General features: G+C 47.8%; 2 protein-coding genes across 2 annotated transcripts; one reads left to right on the top strand and one right to left on the bottom strand.

The window, feature by feature from the left end:
- Positions 1-14,508: 14,508 nt before the first annotated feature.
- On the top strand, positions 14,509-15,391 carry LOC311146121 (gamma-crystallin M3-like; the record flags this gene model as incomplete). Its single annotated transcript, XM_084182595.1, has 3 exons — positions 14,509-14,535; positions 14,722-14,961; positions 15,116-15,391. 3 exons carry the CDS (start codon positions 14,509-14,511, stop codon positions 15,389-15,391), a joined length of 543 nt encoding a protein of 180 aa, XP_084038721.1.
- Positions 15,392-16,248: 857 nt separating this feature from the next.
- LOC311145974 (E3 SUMO-protein ligase ZBED1-like) lies at positions 16,249-20,658 on the bottom strand. Its single transcript, XM_084182381.1, has 3 exons — positions 20,569-20,658; positions 19,450-19,794; positions 16,249-19,331 (listed from the first exon to the last, which is right to left on the bottom strand). The coding sequence occupies exons 2-3, from the start codon at positions 19,784-19,786 to the stop codon at positions 17,719-17,721; spliced, it is 1,950 nt and encodes a 649-aa protein (XP_084038507.1). The 5' UTR covers positions 19,787-19,794; positions 20,569-20,658; the 3' UTR covers positions 16,249-17,718.
- Between the last annotated feature and the right edge of the window lie 575 nt (positions 20,659-21,233).

The raw sequence follows: 21,233 nt of genomic DNA, 5'->3' as shown, positions 1-21,233 counted from the left end.
TCGTTTCCCTGTCCATCAAGCTAGACAATCGGTTGCGGGAGAGGCGTCGGGAGAGAGGCGATCGGCCACATCTAGGAGGACGAGTTCCCCAGCCTTCAACCACTCGAGTCTCGCCTCTCCGGAGTCGGCAGCTTCTTGTTCCTGATTCCATCCCGAGCACAGAGGAGGAACCTATGCAAGTGGGTCGAGCTCGACTACCTCCAGCTGAGCGGCAACGGCGCCTCCAGGCGGGTGAGTGCCTGTACTGTGGAGACGCCACACACATTCTGGCTACATGCCCTAAGCGGCCAAAAGACAAGGCTCGCTCGTAACGGTGGGTCTACTTGCGAGCCCAGAGTTAGATCCTGAACCCATCATTCCCCGATTACAAGTACCTGTAACCTTACGTTTCCAGAGTCATTCCCTGCCACTCTCAGCTCTCATAGACTCAGGTGCAGAAGATAACTTTATTAGCCACCAGTTCGTTACACAAGCTCGTATCCCCATGGAGCCACTACCTACCCCCATCCGGGTCACAGCCCTTGATGGGCGCCTCCTCGCGGAGATAACTCATCAAACCACCCCCGTTTCCCTAGTGATTTCTGGCAATCATTGTGAAAGCATTCAGCTAAGAGTTATGTCTGGCTCAGCTACCTCCCTAATCCTTGGCTTCCCCTGGTTGGCTCTTCACAACCCACAAATTGATTGGACACGTCACACCATTCTCAGTTGGAGCACTAACTGCCATTCCGAGTGCCTGAGGTCAGCGGTTCCCCCCACTAAGTGTAACCCAACTCCTCCCTCAGCTCCTCTTGATCTGTCATCTGTCCCCAAAGAATACCATGACTTAGCGGAGGTTTTCAGTAAGGACAAGGCTCTGTCTCTACCACCACATAGGCCTTATGATTGCCCTATTGAACTGCTTCCTGGTGCTCCCTTGCCCTCTAGTCGGTTATACAATCTGTCCCGACCGGAAAGAGAGGCAATGGAGCAGTACATTGGTGATTCTCTGGTCTCGGGCATAATCCGTCCCTCGTCGTCTCCTTTGGGTGCAGGTTTCTTTTTCGTGGAAAAGAAGGACAAGTCGTTACGCCCCTGTATCGATTTCAGGGGTTTAAACAACATAACTGTTAAAAACAAGTATCCCCTTCCACTCATCAACTCAGCTTTTGAACCTCTGCATGGCGCCACAGTGTTTTCCAAGCTCGACCTCAGGAATGCTTATCACCTTGTCCGAATCCGAAAGGGAGATGAGTGGAAAACCGCTTTCAACACTCCACTGGGACATTTTGAGTATTTGGTCATGCCCTTTGGGCTTTCAAATGCCCCTGCGGTTTTCCAAGCCATGGTGAACGATGTTCTTAGGGATTTTTTGAACCGTTTTGTCTTTGTATACCTGGATGATATTCTTGTTTTTTCCAAGTCACCCGAGGAGCATGAGTCACACGTCCGTCAAGTCCTTCAACGGCTCTTGGAGAACAAGCTGTACGTCAAAGCAGAGAAGTGTGAGTTCCACAAACAGTCTACATCGTTCCTTGGATTCATAATTGAGAGCGGGCAGGTGAAGGCGGACCCCGAGAAGATCCGGGCAGTGACGGAATGGCCCACACCCACCACCCGTAAGCAACTTCAACGATTTTTGGGCTTTGCTAACTTCTACCGTAGATTCATTAAGGGTTTTAGTAGAGTGGTGGCACCCCTTACAAGACTCACATCTCCTAAAGTCCCTTTTCGGTGGTCCCCTGAGGCGGAGCAGGCGGTAGGGGTTTTGAAGGAACTGTTTTCCACCTCCCCCGTGTTGATACACCCCAATACCTCTCTGCAGTTTGTTGTGGAGGTGGACGCGTCGGACTCAGGTGTGGGAGCAGTCCTCTCCCAGCGCTCCCCCACTGACCAAAGGCTTCACCCCTGTGCTTTTTTCTCCAAGAAATTGTCACCCACAGAACGGAATTACGACGTTGGAAACCGGGAACTGCTGGCGGTCAAGCTTGCACTGGAAGAATGGCGGCACTGGCTGGATGGAGCTGAATTGCCGTTTGTGGTCTGGACTGACCACAAAAACTTGGCTTACATCCAAGCCACTAAGAGACTCAACTCACGCCAAGCCAGATGGGCCCTGTTTTTTAGTAGGTTTAACTTTATTCTTACATACAGACCGGGGTCAAGAAATGTTAAACCAGATGCTTTGTCCCGCCAGTTTGCTGACCCTTCGGAGACCAGCGAGCCTGAGGCAGTCCTGCCTTCCTCATGCGTCGTGGCGGCTGTTCAGTGGGAGATCGAGTCTCTTGTGAAGACTGCACTTGCCACGGACCCGGGACCGGGTGATGGACCTCCCAACCTACTCTTTGTTCCCGAGACGGTCCGGTCTCAGGTGTTGCAGTGGATTCACACCTCCCGTTTTGCTGGTCACCCTGGGATGAGACGCACGTTGACGCTGCTTAGGAGACATTTTTGGTGGCCTTCAATGGAAACTGACGTTCGGGCATTTGTGGCAGCCTGTTCAACCTGTGCTCGGGGCAAAGCCTCCCATCAGTCCCCTTCGGGGCTGCTGCTACCCCTCCCAGTTCCCAGCCGTCCCTGGTCCCACATTGCCATGGATTTTGTCACCGGCCTACCCAAGTCTGAAGGTAATGATACTATACTTACCATTGTGGACAGATTCTCTAAATCTGTCCACTATATAGCATTACCAAAATTACCGTCTGCCAGTGAGACAGCGGACCTCCTAGTCCAACATGTATTCCGTCCCCATGGAATACCTGTGGACATCGTATCTGATAGAGGCCCACAGTTTACTTCCCGTGTTTGGAAGGGTTTCTGTTCTGCTTTGGGTGCTTCCGTTAGTCTGTCCTCAGGGTTTCATCCCCAGACCAACGGTCAAACAGAAAGAGCCAATCAAAACCTCGAAGCAACCCTTCGTTGTGTGGCTGCTCAACATCCATCATCCTGGGCTAAACATCTGCCCTGGATAGAGTACGCCCACAACTCCCTCACCGCCTCTGCCACCGGTCTTTCACCCTTCGAGGTTACCATGGGTTATCAACCCCCTCTGTTTCCTGCTCAGGAGAAGGAATTGGCTGTTCCTTCGGTTCAGGAGAACCTCCGCCGCTGCCAGAGAGTGTGGAGCGACGCTCGGGAAGCATTGCTTCGGACCACCGACAGGAACAAGACAACAGCGGATAGGAGCAGGACTCCCGCACCTGTGTTTCATCCTGGTCAAGAGGTTTGGCTGTCATCTAAGAACGTACCTCTTCGTACCAAATCACGCAAGCTGTCTCCTCGGTACCTGGGTCCGTTTGTGGTGGAATCCATCATTAACCCCGCTGCGGTTCGTTTGAAGTTGCCTTCAGCCATGAAGATACACCCTACCTTCCACGTCTCCCAACTGAAACCTGTGTCCTCCAGCCTTTTGTGTCCGCCGGCTGATCCACCTCCACCTGTTCGCCTCATTGACGACCATCCGGCCTACACCGTCAGTAGGCTCCTGGACTCTCGGAGGCGGGGTAGGGGTCTCCAATACCTAGTCGATTGGGAAGGTTATGGACCAGAGGAGAGGTCTTGGGTCCCTAAGCGTTTTGTGTTGGATCCTCAGCTGATCACGGACTTCCATCACGACAACCCTGACAGGCCTGGTGGGTCGCCAGGTGGCGACCATTGAGGGGGGGGTACTGTTATGTGGGCAGCTTGTCTCTCCCTTTTCTGTTTCCCTTCCTCCTTGTTTTGTCCCCTCTTTTTCTGTTGTATGTGTGTTTGTCCCCTTTATGTGGGTGTGTCTGGAGTGGAGCAGGGGGCGTGCTCAGGATCTGCCTCTCCTGTGCAGCTGCGGGTTGTTTCCAGTGATTCCTGCCTACGCAGCTGCATCCTATTCTCTCATCAACCTGCACTACTTATTCCTGGGCATGGCTCTCCACCGGCGCCAGATCGTTGTTCTTACCAGAGCGGTAACTTGGCTCACCAGTAAAGTTATTTTGTCTTTGTCTTCAGCCTGGCTCTCCACTCTCCTTAACCTGTCGTTTGTTTTGTCTTCAGTTCGGACATACCTCCCAACCTGCCTGCCTTCCTGCCTGTCGGTCTGCCTGCCTGCCTGCCTGCCTGCCTCAGCCTCTCCTTCCTCCGGAGCCGACTAGCCCACTCTGTTCCTTTACTTCAGTTGTTTTTGGACTAAGACAATTTGAACTTTTATTAAAATATTTTTGTTTCTTCCACTCCCTTTGTCGTGTTGGTTTCTCTGAGTGCTGGGTTGAACCATAGCCATAACACACGAGCCCCATATATCTAGTTAAGGGCAGCCCTAACAAAGTGTCACTTCCCACCTGCGTGGGATGAAAAGCAAACCCTGATGAAAAATTGAATGGGCTGTTTAAGTAATCCTCCCACATCAATACAACCTGAGGCCAAATTGAATTACATGTAAATCTCCTCACCCTCACACATATACACAACACATGCACACGCACACGCACGCACGCACGCACGCAGGCACGCAGGCACGCACGCACGCACACGCACACACACACACACACACACACACACACACTGTAGGCCTCTCCATTCCTCTGAGACACATCTGCACCAAACACAATGATGAAGCTGTTTACGTTTGTTGGTTCCTTTGATCACAGGATAGATTACACATGCTCCAGACCCCCAGTCCCATTACACACACGTTATTAAGGTCTATGATTTTTTTCTGCATTTCAATTTTGAGCGCCATTAGGTCCCACAGGTGGGTATCGGGGACTGCTGCAATAATCTAAATTGGATTTCCTTTCCGCAAGGCTGCACGTTTCATCCCCTTCTCCGAGTCAGATCTCCCTGGCTGTCTGACTATCTATTAATCTAGCCCGCCCAGTTCATTTATTTTACCCTGGTCCCTGGAGAGGAGGCCCTGCCAGCCCTCCCTGGATGGATTCAACAAAGCAACATGGCAGAGCAGGTTGCTGCTGTTTACTTCCTGTCCCTGTTGAACATCTCCTGAGTCCATGAGTAAACAGGACAGTAGCTTAGTAATAGTCTCAGAATATAAACAAACCTTAAGGCTCACTCAAGCACAGTTGGATTTATTATTTGTCAATGATTTGTCATGTGTCTAACATCATCTGTCATGTTTCTATCATTCTATGTCAGATTTGAGGGCTATGAAAATACATCTTAAAACAATGATATAAACATTCCCATAAACTATTGATCTTATGCCAATATCTAGTTAGGGGATTTAAGGCATGTCTATCAGATGAGTAGAGGAACAAGAGGTATCATAGCTTCTTGGAGTTAGTTAGTAAATGCTTATGATTACTTTTGCTCCCTGTATTGAGGCTGTGTGCACTTAATCAGGAAAAATAAATCAGGTCAATTCAATCAGGTTGACTCTTCATGACAACATTGCCCTTCATGTTGAACTGAGTAGGTTATACAACAGTTTCGGATGTTGCTTATCCTGTTTTCATTCTCTTTCTTCCTTGGAAGAACCAAACTCAGGGGTGGTTGAGATGCCATTGGTGGAGCCCCCCTTTGTGGGTGCTGGAGAAAGAAGGCTTATTTTGAGCTCCAGGCAGCATCCTTCCTATTGGTCCATGACAGCTAAGCACCATTAGAGACCGAGCACATGCCAATTAATCCTGCTAATTGTTTTATCCCACTCTGGTATATCTGTTTTGGAGGAATTTGGGCCAGCCATCAGTGTCAAATCAAAAGTTTTGATTGAAATGGGTATAACTGCTAAATTATCTCTCTTCAGCAGGAACTGTCTTGTTATTTCTTTAAATCTTGACATTCAATTCATCTTCATTGGTATGATATGCACTATGTAGCCTGTGTATGCATGTGACTTTGCTGTTGTGAAGGTCATTGTGAATGCAGTTATTGACTATATGATTTATTTACCACTATATTATTTATTTATTTACTACGGTTGTCAAGGTAGATGTAGGTGGGTGTGGTGGTGGAATCAGGCGCAGGACGCAGTACGTTAGTCCAAAAGACTTTAGTAGAGCACAACAAAATAATCACGAATAAATGCCCTGAGGCAAAACTCCGCACGTAGGCGAATAACAACGGGCGCACAAACAGGTGCGCAAAACACTCCAAACAATTGGAGAAAATGCTCAACCGAGCAAACAGTGGAAAATACAGCCTACCGGCACGACAGTCAAACAATCACACACAACACTAGACAAAACACAACGAGAACTTATAGGAAACTAATTACACTAAACGATAACAGGTGTAACAACAATCAGACAAAAGCAAACGAACATAGAAACATGCAACGGTGGCAGCTAGTATTCCGGAGACGACGAACGCCGAAGCCTGCCCGAGCAAGGAAGAGAGGCAGCCTCGGCCGAAACCGTGACAGTACCCCCCCCTTGACGCGCGGCTCCAGACGTGCGCCGACTCCGGCCTCGGGGACGACCAGGAGGACGCGGAGCAGGGCGCGTCGGGTGCCCACGATGGAATTCCGTCAGGAGAGACGGGTCTAAAATGTCTCTCCTCGGCACCCAGCACCGTTCCTCCGGGCCGTACCCCTCCCACTCCACTAGATACTGGAGACCCCCCATCCGACGTCTCGAATCCAAGATGGACCGCACGGAGTACGCCGGTGCCCCCTCGATGTCCAATGGGGGCGGAGGAGTCTCCAAGATCTCACTTTCTTGGAGTGGTCCAGCTACCACCGGCCTGAGAAGAGACACATGGAACGAGGGGTTAATACTTTTATACTCAACAGGCAGTTGTAATTTGTAACACACCTCGTTCAATCTTCTCAGGACTTTAAATGGCCCTACAAACCGCCGACCCAGTTTCCGGCAGGGCAGGCGGAGGGGCAGGTTTCTGGTAGAGAGCCAGACTCGATCACCAGGTGCGTACACCGGTCCCTCACTGCGGTGGAGATCGGCGCTCGCCTTATGACGACGGAGGGCCCGCTGCAGGTGGACGTGTGCAGCGTTCCATGTCTCCTCCGAGCGCCGCACCCACTCATCCACCGCAGGAGCCTCGATCTGGCTCTGCTGCCAAGGTGCCAGAACCGGCTGGTAACCTAACACACATTGGAAAGGGGTTAGGTTAGTGGAGGAATGGCGTAGGGAATTCTGGGCCATTTCGGCCCAGGGAACGTACCTTGCCCACTCCTCCGGCCGGTCCTGGCAGTATGTTCTGAGAAACCTACCCACATCCTGGTTTACACGTTCCACCTGCCCATTACTCTCCGGGTGGTAACCCGAGGTGAGGCTCACCGAGACCCCCAACCGCTCCATAAACGCTCTCCAGACTCTGGAGGTAAATTGGGGACCTCGATCAGACACGATATCCTCGGGTACCCCGTAGTGCCGGAACACATGGGTGAATAGTGCTTCGGCAGTTTGCAGGGCAGTAGGAAGGCCCGGCATAGGGAGCAAACGACAGGCCTTAGAAAACCGGTCCACAACGACCAGTATAGTGGTATTCCCCTGTGAAGGAGGAAGGTCAGTGAGGAAATCCACAGAGAGGTGAGACCATGGTCGTTGTGGAACGGGCAGGGGTAGTAACTTACCCCTAGGCAGATGTCTAGGCGCCTTACACTGGGCGCACACCGAGCAGGAGGAAACATAAACCCTCACATCCCTTGCCAACGTGGGCCACCAGTACTTGGCACTAAGACAGTGCACTGTCCGGCCGATACCAGGGTGTCCAGAGGAGGGTGACGTGTGAGCCCAATAGATCAATCGATCCCGAACCTCGAGCGGAACGTACTTCCGACCCTCTGGGCATTGAGGTGGACTAGGGTCGGTGCGTAACGCCCGCTCGAGTTCAGCATCGACCTCCCACACTACCGGTGCCACCAGACACGACTCCGGCAGTATGGGCGTGGGCTCCACGGACCTCTCCTCCGTGTCATACCGCCGAGACAGTGCATCTGCCTTACCGTTCTGTGACCCAGGGATGTACGTGATCTTAAATGTGAACCGGGTCAAAAACATATTCCACCTCGCCTGACGAGGGTTTAGTCTCCTCGCTGCCCGGATGTACTCCAGGTTACGGTGGTCCGTCAAAATGAGGAAAGGGTGTTGAGCCCCCTCAAGCCAGTGCCTCCACACCTTTAGGGCCTGTACCACGGCTAACAGCTCCCTGTCCCCCACGTCATAGTTTCGCTCCGCCGCACTGAGCTTCTTGGAATAAAAGGCACAGGGGCGGAGCTTAGGTGGCGCGCCGGACCGTTGTGACAGCACGGCTCCTATACCGGCCTCTGACGCGTCCACCTCTACCTGAAATGGCAAAGAGGGATCCGGATGCGCCAGCACCGGAGCCGAGGTAAACAGGTCCTTCAGCCTCCCAAACGCCCTGTCCGCCTCGGCTGACCACTGCAGACGCACCGGACCCCCCTTCAAAAGAGACGTTATGGGAGCTGCCACCTGTCCAAAACCCCGGATAAACCTCCTGTAATAATTCGCAAACCCCAAAAACTGCTGCACCTCCTTCACAGTAGTTGGCGTTTGCCAATTACGCACGGCTGACACCCGGTCTACCTCCATCTTCACCCCTGACGCAGACAACTGATAACCCAAAAAGGAGACCGACTCCTGGAAGAACAGACACTTCTCTGCCTTGACATACAGGTCGTGCTCCAACAGTCTCCGCAACACTCGGCGCACCAGGGCCACATGCTCGACTCGGGTAGGCGAGTACACGAGAATGTCATCGATGTACACGACCACCCCCTGCCCCTGCATGTCCCTGAAGATCTCATCCACGAATGATTGGAAAACTGAAGGAGCGTTCATCAACCCGTATGGCATGACAAGATACTCGTAATGGCCCGAGGTGGTACTAAAGGCTGTCTTCCATTCATCGCCCTCCCTAATGCGCACCAAGTTGTACGCGCTCCTGAGATCTAATTTAGTGAAGAAACGCGCCCCGTGCAATGACTCCGTCATGGTCGCAATCAGCGGGAGTGGATAACTGTACTTCACCGTGATCTGATTGAGACCACGGTAATCAATGCACGGGCGTAATCCTCCATCCTTTTTCTTCACAAAAAAGAAACTCGAGGACGCGGGGGAAGTGGAAGGCCGTATGTATCCTTGTCTCAGAGATTCGTCTATGTACGTCTCCATAGCTCTCTTCTCCTCCTGAGACAGAGGATACACATGGCTCCGTGGGAGCGCAGCTCCTGCCTGGAGGTCTATCGCACAATCTCCCTGCCTATGGGGAGGCAACTGCGTCGCCCTCGACTTACTGAACACAATAGCCAAATCCCCATACTCAGGGGGAACGTGCAATGCGGGCACCTGGTTTGGACTCTCCACCGAGGTAGCCCCTACGGAAACGCCTAAACATCGACCCACACACTGGGCAGACCACTCCATCAGAGCCCTCTCCTGCCACGAAATAGATGGGTTATGGGTACTCAACCAGGGCATGCCCAGCACCACCGGATACGCAGGCGAGTCTATCAGAAACAGCTGGAACATCTCCTGATGACCCCCCTGCGCACACATCCTAAGTGGCGCAGTGACCTCCCTGATCAAGCCCGCACCCAACGGACGGCTATCTAGGGCATGAACGGGGAAGGGAACGTCAACGGGTAGAAGGGGAATCCCTAAGGCTAAACAAAACTTCTTATCAACAAAATTCCCAGCCGCGCCTGAATCTACCAGCGCCTTATGCTGGGAATGAGGTGCTACCTGTGGAAAACGCACAGGTATACAGAAGTGTGCAACAGAGAGCTCTGGGTGAGTGGGGCGCCTACTCACCTGGAAGGGCTCCCCACTGCGGGACCTGTCGTCCTCTCCCCTAGGAGGCCATCCCCAGCACCTAGCCGCGGTGTGTCCTCCCCGACCACAGTTGGTGCAGGAGATGGACCCCCTCGTAAGCCGACCCCTCCTCTCTCTAGCGCCAGCGCCCCCGAGCTCCATGGGGCACGGCTCGGAGACGCTGGAGGGTGCAATGGACGGACCCCCCTCGGGACGTCCGCGGGTAGCTAGCAGGTTATCCAGCCTGATGGACATGTCGAACAACTGGTCGAACGAGAGGCTGGTGTCCCTACAGGCCAGCTCCCTACGGACGTCCTCGCGTAGACTACATCTGTAGTGATCGATGAGAGCCCGCTCATTCCACCCTGCATCCGCCGCTAGAGTACGGAATTCCAAGGCGAACTCCTGGGCACTCCTCTTCCCCTGCCGGAGGCAGACCAGACGCTCTCCCGCCGCTTTCCCCTCCGGGGGATGGTCAAACACCGCCCTGAAGCGGCGGGAGAACTCGTCGTAGGTGATGGTGTTAGCGTCGATTCTCCTCCACTCCGCGTTGGCCCATTCCAACGCCTTCCCGGAAAGGCAGGAGATCAGGGCGGACACGCTCTCGTGTCCCGAGGGCGCCGGGTGCACGGTGGCCAGGTAAAGCTCCACCTGGAGAAGGAATCCCTGACACCCGGCCGCGGTCCCATCGTAGGCCCTCGGGAGCGAGAGTCGAACTCCTCTGGGTTCCGGTGTGGGAATGGGCTGACTAGCCGATGGTGCGGGCAGGGAGGATGGCGGTGGAGGAGTCCCTCGAGTCTCCCAGCCTCGGATGGTGGTGATCACCTCCTGCAGTGCGGACCCCATCCGCTGGATCTGGTCATCTTGTTCGCGGACCCTGTCCTCCAACGTCGCCTGTGCTTGCTGCGGCTCCTGCTGACTCCATCGAGAATGGTGTGTGATTCTGTCAAGGTAGATGTAGGTGGGTGTGGTGGTGGAATCAGGCGCAGGACGCAGTACGTTAGTCCAAAAGACTTTAGTAGAGCACAACAAAATAATCACGAATAAATGCCCTGAGGCAAAACTCCGCACGTAGGCGAATAACAACGGGCGCACAAACAGGTGCGCAAAACACTCCAAACAATTGGAGAAAATGCTCAACCGAGCAAACAGTGGAAAATACAGCCTACCGGCACGACAGTCAAACAATCACACACAACACTAGACAAAACACAACGAGAACTTATAGGAAACTAATTACACTAAACGATAACAGGTGTAACAACAATCAGACAAAAGCAAACGAACATAGAAACATGCAACGGTGGCAGCTAGTATTCCGGAGACGACGAACGCCGAAGCCTGCCCGAGCAAGGAAGAGAGGCAGCCTCGGCCGAAACCGTGACAACGGTTTTCATCATGACAACCTTGTGTCATTTCACAGTGTGAGTGGAGAGGAGGCTAGATTTCTCCACAAATCGTCCAATAAAGCAAGCAAAAATTATTTAATTTGAAGAGTGTCAGGTGAGGTCATACTGTACGCTGGTCCATAAGTCTCTGACAGTCACTTTGTGTCTTCTCAACTTGATCAGTGTAACTTTTGTTGCTGTCTTGCTACTGTGACACAAGAATAAAGAGGGGCAAGGTGTCTTTGACATGGCATTCTCTCTGAATGATATGCAATAGTGACGGTGTGTGTGCTCAGTGTGTGTGTGATTCTGTGTGTTGGAGAGGTGATCATCACCACCAACTGTAAAAAAAAACACGGCACTCTCCGCATGGCAATGGAGCAGCATAGCAACCGGTTGCTAGGGACTGGGGCTAAGGCGAGCCCCCCCGTGGAGCTGACTTACATCTCTGGCAAGCGAACCGTTAAAAGGAGGAATTCCCCTGTGACAGTGGGCTATCGCATGCCACTACCCCATTGCCATGGTGACCAGCATGTGGAGGTTGATGGTATAGACGACAGGGACCATTAGCTTCAGTGGAAGAGGGTCCTGGAGGGGGGCAGGAAGTGGGCGTCTGTCTCATTGAAGGGCAAGATGCCAACACACACAAGTGAGGGTGTGGTAATTGTGACACCCTTTCTAGGTACCACCCAGTCTCCATTGGCACGGCTGACTTGACACTGATAACAATTACTGTGAAAATGTCAGGACAGCAGCCAGGTGGATATGGGTTTATTTTTGGATCAACACTGAGAATAGTGAATTATCTACAGGGCTGTCCTTTCTGAATGCTTGGTGTTTTCCCTCTACACACAGATGTAGTGTCTGTGTATATGGATCTATTAGACAGGTTCAAACCACTGATTGTTTGGTGGAACAGTACATTTACCATTGAAGTCTTGTCTAAGTTTCGACTTCAGTCAGTGGTAGGAAGGTAAGAGGACAATTGTCATCACTATATCAGGACAGGAGGAGAGAAGTGGTGACCCTTTGCTGACCTCCACTGGCATGAAGAGGAACAGGTGCCGAAAACCTCCACCAAATTCAATCTACTGTCTGTGAGTTAGTCAGGTACATGAAAATACTCTTGTAAAAGCCTATCTGGACATCAAGCTCCACATCCAAATATGGGGTTCTATTTGAGAGGGAAAATCATGGATGGAGCTATTTTTTTTATTGTGCATTGTGTAGGGAGATCATAAAACTAAAGAAAACAAAAAATAAACAACGATTACCTTACCGGGGAAGAATGTTGCTTTTGGCCGGCGAGCAGGTAATTCATTTAGTTGTGAACCAGCTGCCTCTTAAGAGGAAGAAGGACTGCATGTGGCCTCTATCAGCACAGCAGAGTGATGACCTGACCTGGCATAACAAAACAATAGGCCCTACATTTAGCTCCACACCACACCTCTAAATATCTGTCTACATACTATATCTCTGCCTGGATCGGTGCCTAGCACCGGGTGTCTTTACATAAGAACCTTCCCAGCTGGTAACCCAGTCTCCGTGGTACAATGCAACGCGCCTGGTGCTCCAAAGTATCTTAGGAATGTGCGCTGTTAAAAATAGGTGGTACTTGATGCAAAGCAGAACATTTCCATTCTATAAAAAGCCGCCACAGAGAATATGTGAAAGATGCAGGCAATGGCAGATAGCCCTTCTAGCATGCTTTTCTCTATCATCAGAATGTGTGTGTGGGATATCTAAGAAGGGAGTGATTAATAGAGAGATGGATTAGTAGAGAGATGTGTGCCTGTCTGTGTGTGTGTGTGTGTGTGTGTGTGTGTGTGTGTGTTTAACTATGCTTGTGGGTACCAGAAGTCCCCACAAGAATAATAAACCTAGATATTTTGACCAACTGGGCACATTTTGTTGGTCCCCACAAGGTCAAATGCTATTTCTAGGGGGTTTATGGTTAAGGTTAGAATTAGTGTTAGGGTTAGAATTAGGTTTAGGGTTAGGGTTAGGAGATAGGGTTAGTTTTATGTTTAGGGTTAGGGTTAGGGTTAGGGTTAGGGTTAGGGTTAGGGTTAGGGTTAAGTTTAGGGTTAGGGTTAAGGTTAGGTTTTTGGGTTAAGGTTAGGGTTAGGGTTAGGGTTAGGGTAAGGGCTAGGGCTAGTGTTAGGTTTGGGGTTAGGGGTTAGGGAAAATAGTATTTTGAATGGGATTGAATTGTATGTCCCCACAAGGTTAGCTGTGCAAGACTGTGTGTGTGTGTGTGTGTGTGTGTGTGTGTGTGTGTGTGTGTGTGTGTGTGTGTGTGTGTGTGTGTGTGTGTGTGTGTGTGTGTGTACGTGTGTGTGTGTGTGTGTGTGTGTATGTGTGCGTGCGAGTATGATTGCTTTGGCTAAATGAGCCCAGACTGTTTCATCACATTGTTTGCTGTAAATCAGGGGAAAATATTATGTTTTCATAACCTCAATATTGTAAAAACTATCCTAATATGGACTTTTGTGGGCAGGGAGTAAAAAAGGTGGACTTAGAATTGTCACTCAAGTTAAATGTGAGTGAATTAACTACTTTACAATAAAGTCTATAAAGTATTATAACAGTCTAGAAAGTATTATGAACCCTTATTAACTATTTACAGACCCTTTATAAACTCTTTATAATAAAGGGTTCTTTATAATAAGTGTTAACTCTATTATTTGTTATTTTTGTAACTCAAGAGGAATTAACTAATTGATGGATTATTGATGTATTTGAAATATTTTTTTAATACTATTTAAAGTTTTGTAACAATTTCTGTAGTATCATGTTATGAACCACAAAAGTTAGTTAAGTAACAACTCACTTTTGATGATGTATTCGCTGGTTAGGAATGTCAGTCTATGTGAAGTCCACTGAGGTTTAAGAACAGTCAGCACACTGAACAAAAGATGCGTAATAATACATAGTTTAACCTAACAGGTTAACCCCAGGTTTTCACTCTTTATTCAATATGTGTGATTTCTGCCAAATGTCTTAAATTAAATGAGCTTACAATATAACATTGAGCCATGCATTACCAATATTTAATAAAATGTATGTTTCAAATAAGATCACAAAACTTAGGAAGGTATTGTGCGATGTACTGTATGGAGAACATTCCATTTCAAGGCTGTTGCTAGCTGTTGTAAACTCTCAAAAGGCTTTATGTTACTTTGTTTGAGAAACAGACAATTGAGAAACTGCTTTTCTAAAGACACTGAGGGATCCAGTCACTGGAAATGTGGACGTAACCTCAGTGGCCTCTGTAGGCTTCTATAGCATGTTGCTGGGTCAGGGGTTTGAACAATGGAGCTAGGAATTCTTTAGGTTTGGTCAGGTATAAAAGAAAGGGTTAAACGAGGTAGGAATCAGTTCAGGAGCAGCAACCAGCAGCACAGCGAGCAAACATGTCCACCAGCATGAACATGGGCAGGGTAAGTTTAAAACCAAAATATATACTTTAATTTTCATATATTGTTATACAAAAGGGCTCTAGTGCTCTAGCACAACCAACTACAACATTAAAGTTGAAGTGTGACTGAATAGCATTGCACATTTCTCTAAAATGTTAGTTTCATAAAATTGTTTAATTAATAGAAATGTTCCCTTTTTATTTTCAGATTGTCTTCTATGAGGACAGGAACTTCCAGGGTCGTTCCTATGAGTGCAGCAGCGACTGCGCTGACATGTCCTCCTACCTGAGCAGGTGCCACTCCTGTAGGGTTCAGAGCGGCTGCTTCATGGTCTACGACCGCAACAACTACATGGGAAACCAGTACTTCATGAGGAGGGGCGAGTACTCTGACTTCCAGAGTATGATGGGAATGACCGATATCCGGTCCTGCCGCACGATCCCCATGGTAGGCCATAGGATATTTAGTCTGCTGTTAACAGCCCCACTAGAAGTAGCTGTGTGAAGTCCATTATCACACAAATTATATTGACTCTGTGAGCTTTTCAACAGTCTGATGTATTCAGTAATTCATTCAACATATTATTATTTCCTCCTAACAGCACAGAGGATCCTACAGAATGAGGATCTACGAGAGAGATAACTTCGGAGGTCAGATGCACGAGATGATGGATGACTGTGACTCCATCATGGACCGCTACCGTATGTCCGACTGCCAGTCCTGCAACGTGATGGATGGCCACTGGCTGATGTACGAGCAGCCCCACTTCAGAGGCAGGATGATGTACATGAGGCCCGGAGAGTACAGGAACTTCAGGGATATGGGCATGAGTGGCATGAGGTTCATGAGCATGAGGCGTATCACTGATATGTGCTAGATATATTATGTTGATCAAATAAAAGTGATTGGTAATCCGTAACAATTGAGTGTGCTACATCATTTCAATATTTTGTTTTTTTTAGTTTACATCTGTAGGTATGATATAATATAGGCCTATTATATAATATATTTGACACCTGTCATTCGATAACTGATGTTAAGGGGGCATTCATCATCATCATTCAGACACTTCTATTTCCCAATAGTTGCTTTCATTTTTACCAGAAAGATATGCGTAACATTTAACTTGTACCCTATACCAGGGTATCCCAAACTCGGACCTTGGGCCCCCCCTGGGTGCATGTTTAGTTTTTTGCCCTAGCACTACTCAGTTGATTCAAATAACCAACTCATTATCAAGCTTTGATTATTTGAATCAGCTGTGTATTGTTGGGGGGGGGGGGGTCCGAGTTTGGGAAACCCTGCCCTATATCATAAAGCCAATAAAATCCACTTATAGGCATTATGTAGTTACTGTCAAAAAGCATTTAAATTAATGTCCTTTAGATGATAAAGAGGGATTTTGATGTTAAAACTATTGTATTAGTCAACTTGTAGAGCTAACAAACTTAGCTAATCATACACGTTGCGCTACTCCACAAACACTACTCTACTACATTGGTCTCCAACATCAAGCAAGTGTACAATAAACGCTAATACATACTGATACAATTTACGAAAGCTTTTCTCGCTACATCATTAACTCAAATTATGATGGTGCCAAGGTAATTGTCAATAAACAGAGTAAAAAAGTGTATGGTAATTGCATATAAAAGTAAAGCCAATCATCAGTGAAAAATACAGTAAAATCAAGACAAAATAAATACATGTAAATGAAGAAACAAAAAACTAATAGAGACTTCAGTTTGCCTTTATTTGTGGTTGCACTACACGTTTCATATTTTTTATTTTCACATTTCATGAAGACTTTCAAAAGCTCTCATTGGCAATTGAATTATTTGTGTTCACATACAAACATAAGGACATGCTCCATTAGTTGAAATCACCACCGTGCAACTGACTGTAATCTACTCATTGTTGGTCCAAAGCAGCAATATGCTGATGTTTAATGGCCTTGCCTCATTGGAAAACTGTGTACTTCTTCTCAGTCGAAGTAAAAAAGCCTTCAATAAATTTAGCTCAAAATAGAGCTAATTTCAATACACAAAAACTTGGTGTTAGGTAGATAACCTAAAAATGGGCAGAATAACAAGCTTTTGCTGCATCGATATCAGGCACACCATTGGCAAAAACTAAACAAGCCAAGAAGCATCTCTGATAAGACTGAAAGGCAGAAGCTCTACAGGATTCAGAGCAGTCTTCCATGATTTTTTTCATAGTAAAAATGTAATCACCCCAACCAAAATGCTATTGTCACTGACAAATATCAAGTATTCTTGTACACATTTTACAATGGCCTTCCCATTTAGCTTACATATTACAGTAAAGGTCTGTGGAAGATGTATCGTTTTAAGAGTCAATTGAAAATGCAGTATTAATGTGTGCTCTTTACTTTTTAATGACTGACTCACCAACTGTTGTTCTCACTTCAAAAGGACTCCTTGGCAACCACTTCATTTATTCACCTTTTGCTATTTCAAACTGGGGAATGCCTCCGAGCAATTTCTCCCCATAATTTTCAAACATTAACCTATTCAAACGCACATTGCCCTTTATAAGTCATAAACATTGAAAAGGTGTAAAATGGCAATTGTAAGTCGTATACCAGCTACAGACTTCCTTGTCTGACTTGTATACATCACTATGGTACCTCCAATGTAAATGCCATTCAGCATCATCACCACCTGAATCAATATGGATTGGATAAACCATCAGAAGTGAAATAATATTATCTTTACTTTATTTTTGACCAATCAAAAAGCATCCAGAGGGAACTCCATAAGTGGTGATATGAATGTGAAATAACATCAATTGCACAACAACCATCACGATTACATGACAATGTAAAATAGTATTCAGTGATTTGTAAGTTTTAAAATATATATTTTGTAACACTTATAGTAGTGTATAGGCAATGTTGAATTCAGTCCACCCAGTAATAAATAAAATGTTCTTGATAGCCATAAATATACACCCGTGTGCCAGGTTCAGTTAGGCAGTGCAGCACTGCCCTCTAGTGGGTAATGTCCTCCAGACAAATGTTCAAAATGTATTAGACCCCTTCTCTTTTCATAAGCCTATTTTAACATACTGTATACACAAACAAGGAAAAATACATTACAATTCACTTTGTACATTTAACAGTCCTATGTTACATACAGCCCAAAAAGCATGAGAAGCACTGTGGGTAGTATGCTGCTTGTGCTATACTAGACCTTTATTCAACAGCATTATCTGCTCAGCAGCCTTCATACTGAGGCAACTCCTCTTTTTATTGAACACATCTCCAGCTTTGGTGAATATGCGCTCGCATGGCACAGATGAGGCGGGAACGCTGAGGTATTTCCGAGCCAGCTGGAACAGGTGCGGGTACACCTTGGAGTGCTTCTCCCAGTAGTGCATGGGATTCTCCACTCGGTTCAGGTACGGGTCACTGAGGTAGTGTTGTACCTCCACCGCTGCGTCCGCCGTGCTGCTCTGAACGCTCTGTGTCTCGCCCACTTTACTGTCAAACATCTCCCACAGACCCCCATCGTGGGACTTAGACAGAGATGTTGCCATGGAGACGGAGGCGGTTTCCATTGCCCGGGAGGTGGTGTGGGGTGATGTCGGGGAGGGCGTTGTCGACCCGGTGGTGGACGGCGGCAGAGTGTCGTCCTTGTCCGGATTTATCCGGATTAACGATGCGCACTCGGAGGTGAGGAGCTTCACCGCCTCCTGAGCGTAGCCTTGGTTCCCGAAGGCCAACATTTTGAAGCGCGGGTCTAGGAGAGCAGAGAGAGCCAAGATTGGCTCGGTCTCCACCATGCTGCAGCTCGTCTGAAGCTCCCTCTGTAGGTTAGACACCAGCTGTGTAGCCGTAGGGTGTATGATGGCACTGTGCTTCTTCTCAAGGGTTATCTTTAGCATCCGGACAAGAGGAATGACCTTGGAGGCCGAGACACGTTTCTCTGAGGCGAGCTCGGCTGTGGCCTGGTTGAAGGAACCCAGCACTCCGAGACACTGATGGATGACCTCGTAATCAGCAGATCCCAGAGGGATGATGTCCGTGTCCAGGGTGCTGAGAGCAGCCGCCACAGACTCCCTCTGGTCAAAGACACGTTCCAGCATAGAAAAGCTACTGTTCCACCTCGAGTCCACCTCCTGGATCAGCTTCTGCTCTGGCCTGCCTAGCTGGCCCTGCACCTCGGCTAACCTCATCTCTGCGTTCTGATTGGACTTGAAGAAAGCCACGATAGCCCGCGCTTGGGAGCGGATGTCCTGCAGCTCCAAAGTAGCCTCCATGGACCTCTTAATCACAAGGTTCAGGACGTGTGCAAAAGAGGGCAACTGGAGGATTCCTAGTTTCTGAACAGTGGCTACCATGTTGTCGCTGGTCTCTGTGACAAATGCGGCGACCCTGCTGTGGAGGCCCCAGCTCGCCACCAGTTGGTTTTTGGCCTCCTCAATGTGGATCACTTTGTGGTTTTCAGGCAGCTTAGAAATCCCAAGGAGGAAAGTGGATAACTGGGCATTTTCTGCTACCAAATGCCCTGTCACTGAAATGTAACTGTGCTTGTCTATAGATGTCCACATGTCCGAAGTCAGGCTGACAAAGTCAGAAATTACCATCTGAGATACAACATTATCATTGATGAATTCACACCGTGACCCCACCATTTTCTTCAGTGCTTGCTTGTTTGGAAGATTGTAGCTTGGGTCAAGCTTTTGGACAAAAGCAGCGAATCCCTCTTCCTCGACTACTGAAAATGGCTGGGTGTCTTTAACCAACATGTTGACTAGGGCATCATCCAGGTCCTCTTGTCTGGTGGTCCTGACTGTGAAATAAAACAGTATAATCAATTCAAATTGAATTAGATGTACAATTAAAGCTAATCTAAATATAATAATTTATTTAAACTGGATGGACAACCATCTATTCCAAAGGAAACATACCTTGGATGTGGTGTCCAGCAGCAGCACTGTTTGTAAATATTGAGTTTAGTCCTGCAGTACCAGAGAACGATGAGTGGACTCCAGCACTACTAATTATTGAGTTAGAGAACGTTGAGTGGACTCCAGATGTTGAGTTGCTTGTGCTTGAGTGGGCACCAGATGTTGAGTTGCTGTACCAAGCCTCGCTTGGGTGCCTTGATCGTAGGTGCCTTAACATGGCTGAGGTGTTTTTGTTGAAGCTCAGCCGTTGTGAACAGAGGGAGCACTGGACCTTATTGGGTGTCACTAGAGTAAAATGGTCCCACACCAGTGAGAAGGCTCTCTTGAACTCAGTCATCGTCTGACCTGCAAAATAAAAAAAGAAACTAACTTTATCAATCATCTTACCAAAGCAATGTAGTAAACAGATCGAAATGATTTTGGTTGCTGATGGGAAACAACTGTTACTTTGTGCAAATGATTAGGCTTGTGTGAGCTAACTGTACTAGAATCTGGTCCTTTGTAGCTCAATTGGTAGATCATGGCGCTTGTAACGCCAGGGTAGTGGGTTCGATCGCCGGGACCACCCATACGTAAAAATATATGCACACATGACTGTAAGTCGCTTTGGATAAAAGCGTCTGCTAAATGGCATATTATATATTTATTAGAAAAATGTGTGGTGGGCATGATTTACAACACAAATAAAAACCAGAGGAAATTGATTGACTAGTTCTCTAGCTACATTTCTAGGAATCTGAACAGCGGTTGAGTATAGCTACCTAGTTAAATAATCCTCAAACAGGGCAGAAAGTGAAATCAAAAGGGTCAGGATTGGAAGTCACATAACGTTACACACAGACCCTCAGCTGACATGATGGGGTTCACACGTTAATTTACAACTCAGTGGGTTCACAACACGAAGCTAGGTCTGTACTAGCCATAGAGATCCATTCTAATGCCTAATTCCAAGATGCAAATAACTAGCTAACGTTAGCTAGCTGTGTGGGGTTTGTTGAGCAAGGCTAGGGTCTGCTGGACAAGGTAAATCTCGGACAAACAGCTAGGTTAGTGTCTGTGTTAGGCATCGTCATTCTATTTTAAGACAACAGCAGTGCATGGCTGCAAATATTAACTTACCTTCTTTGATTATTCGTAATCTAAAGTACACTATATAGTCATTGAAAACTGTGCGCTTCTGACCGCGCGATTTTACGATGTAGGTCGCAGAATCACGTCACTTCCGATTTTTGAAACGCTTGCAGCCAGTTGTGCTTGCCAGCTGTTTTGACCAGCTTGAGTAGAATGAGTGGGTGCGTTCGAGCGGATCACTTATGTCAAGTCACCGCTTTTCAAAGTGGATAGGCTATATACAAATTAATGTGATATTTGAGTCTCTCTCTCTCAGTAATTGATTGTACAATGAACACACGTATGATTTCAGTTTGTGAGTGTATGATATGGGGGTTGGAGCCATGTTTATTTCTACATTATAAAGAAACACTTTATTTATCGACACTACCATGTTTATCTGAGCCTTGCTGTTGGAAAACCACATTAGTGTCCAACTTTCGGCTGTCACAGATGCACCTCCCCAGACTTCACTCCTTGACTTTTGTCTACAATCGGTTGCGTTCGGTTGCTTTCGCCTTACTACTCAAACGCGCACAGTGTCTTTCTTACATTAGCAAATGTTGCTTCAAATCTTAGTTTCAAATGTATTTGTTTTCATTCATCTATTGACAGTCTGTATAGTAAACTTTTGTTGCGGTCAGTCTTTGTGGTGGGACCGCTCAACCCAGACC

Source organism: Coregonus lavaretus (genome assembly GCF_964263955.1).
Source record: "Coregonus lavaretus genome assembly, chromosome: 2".
Lineage (NCBI taxonomy): Eukaryota > Metazoa > Chordata > Actinopteri > Salmoniformes > Salmonidae > Coregonus > Coregonus lavaretus.
The sequence above is the reverse complement of the archived record's forward strand: the minus strand, read 5'-3'. Positions and strand labels throughout refer to the sequence as shown.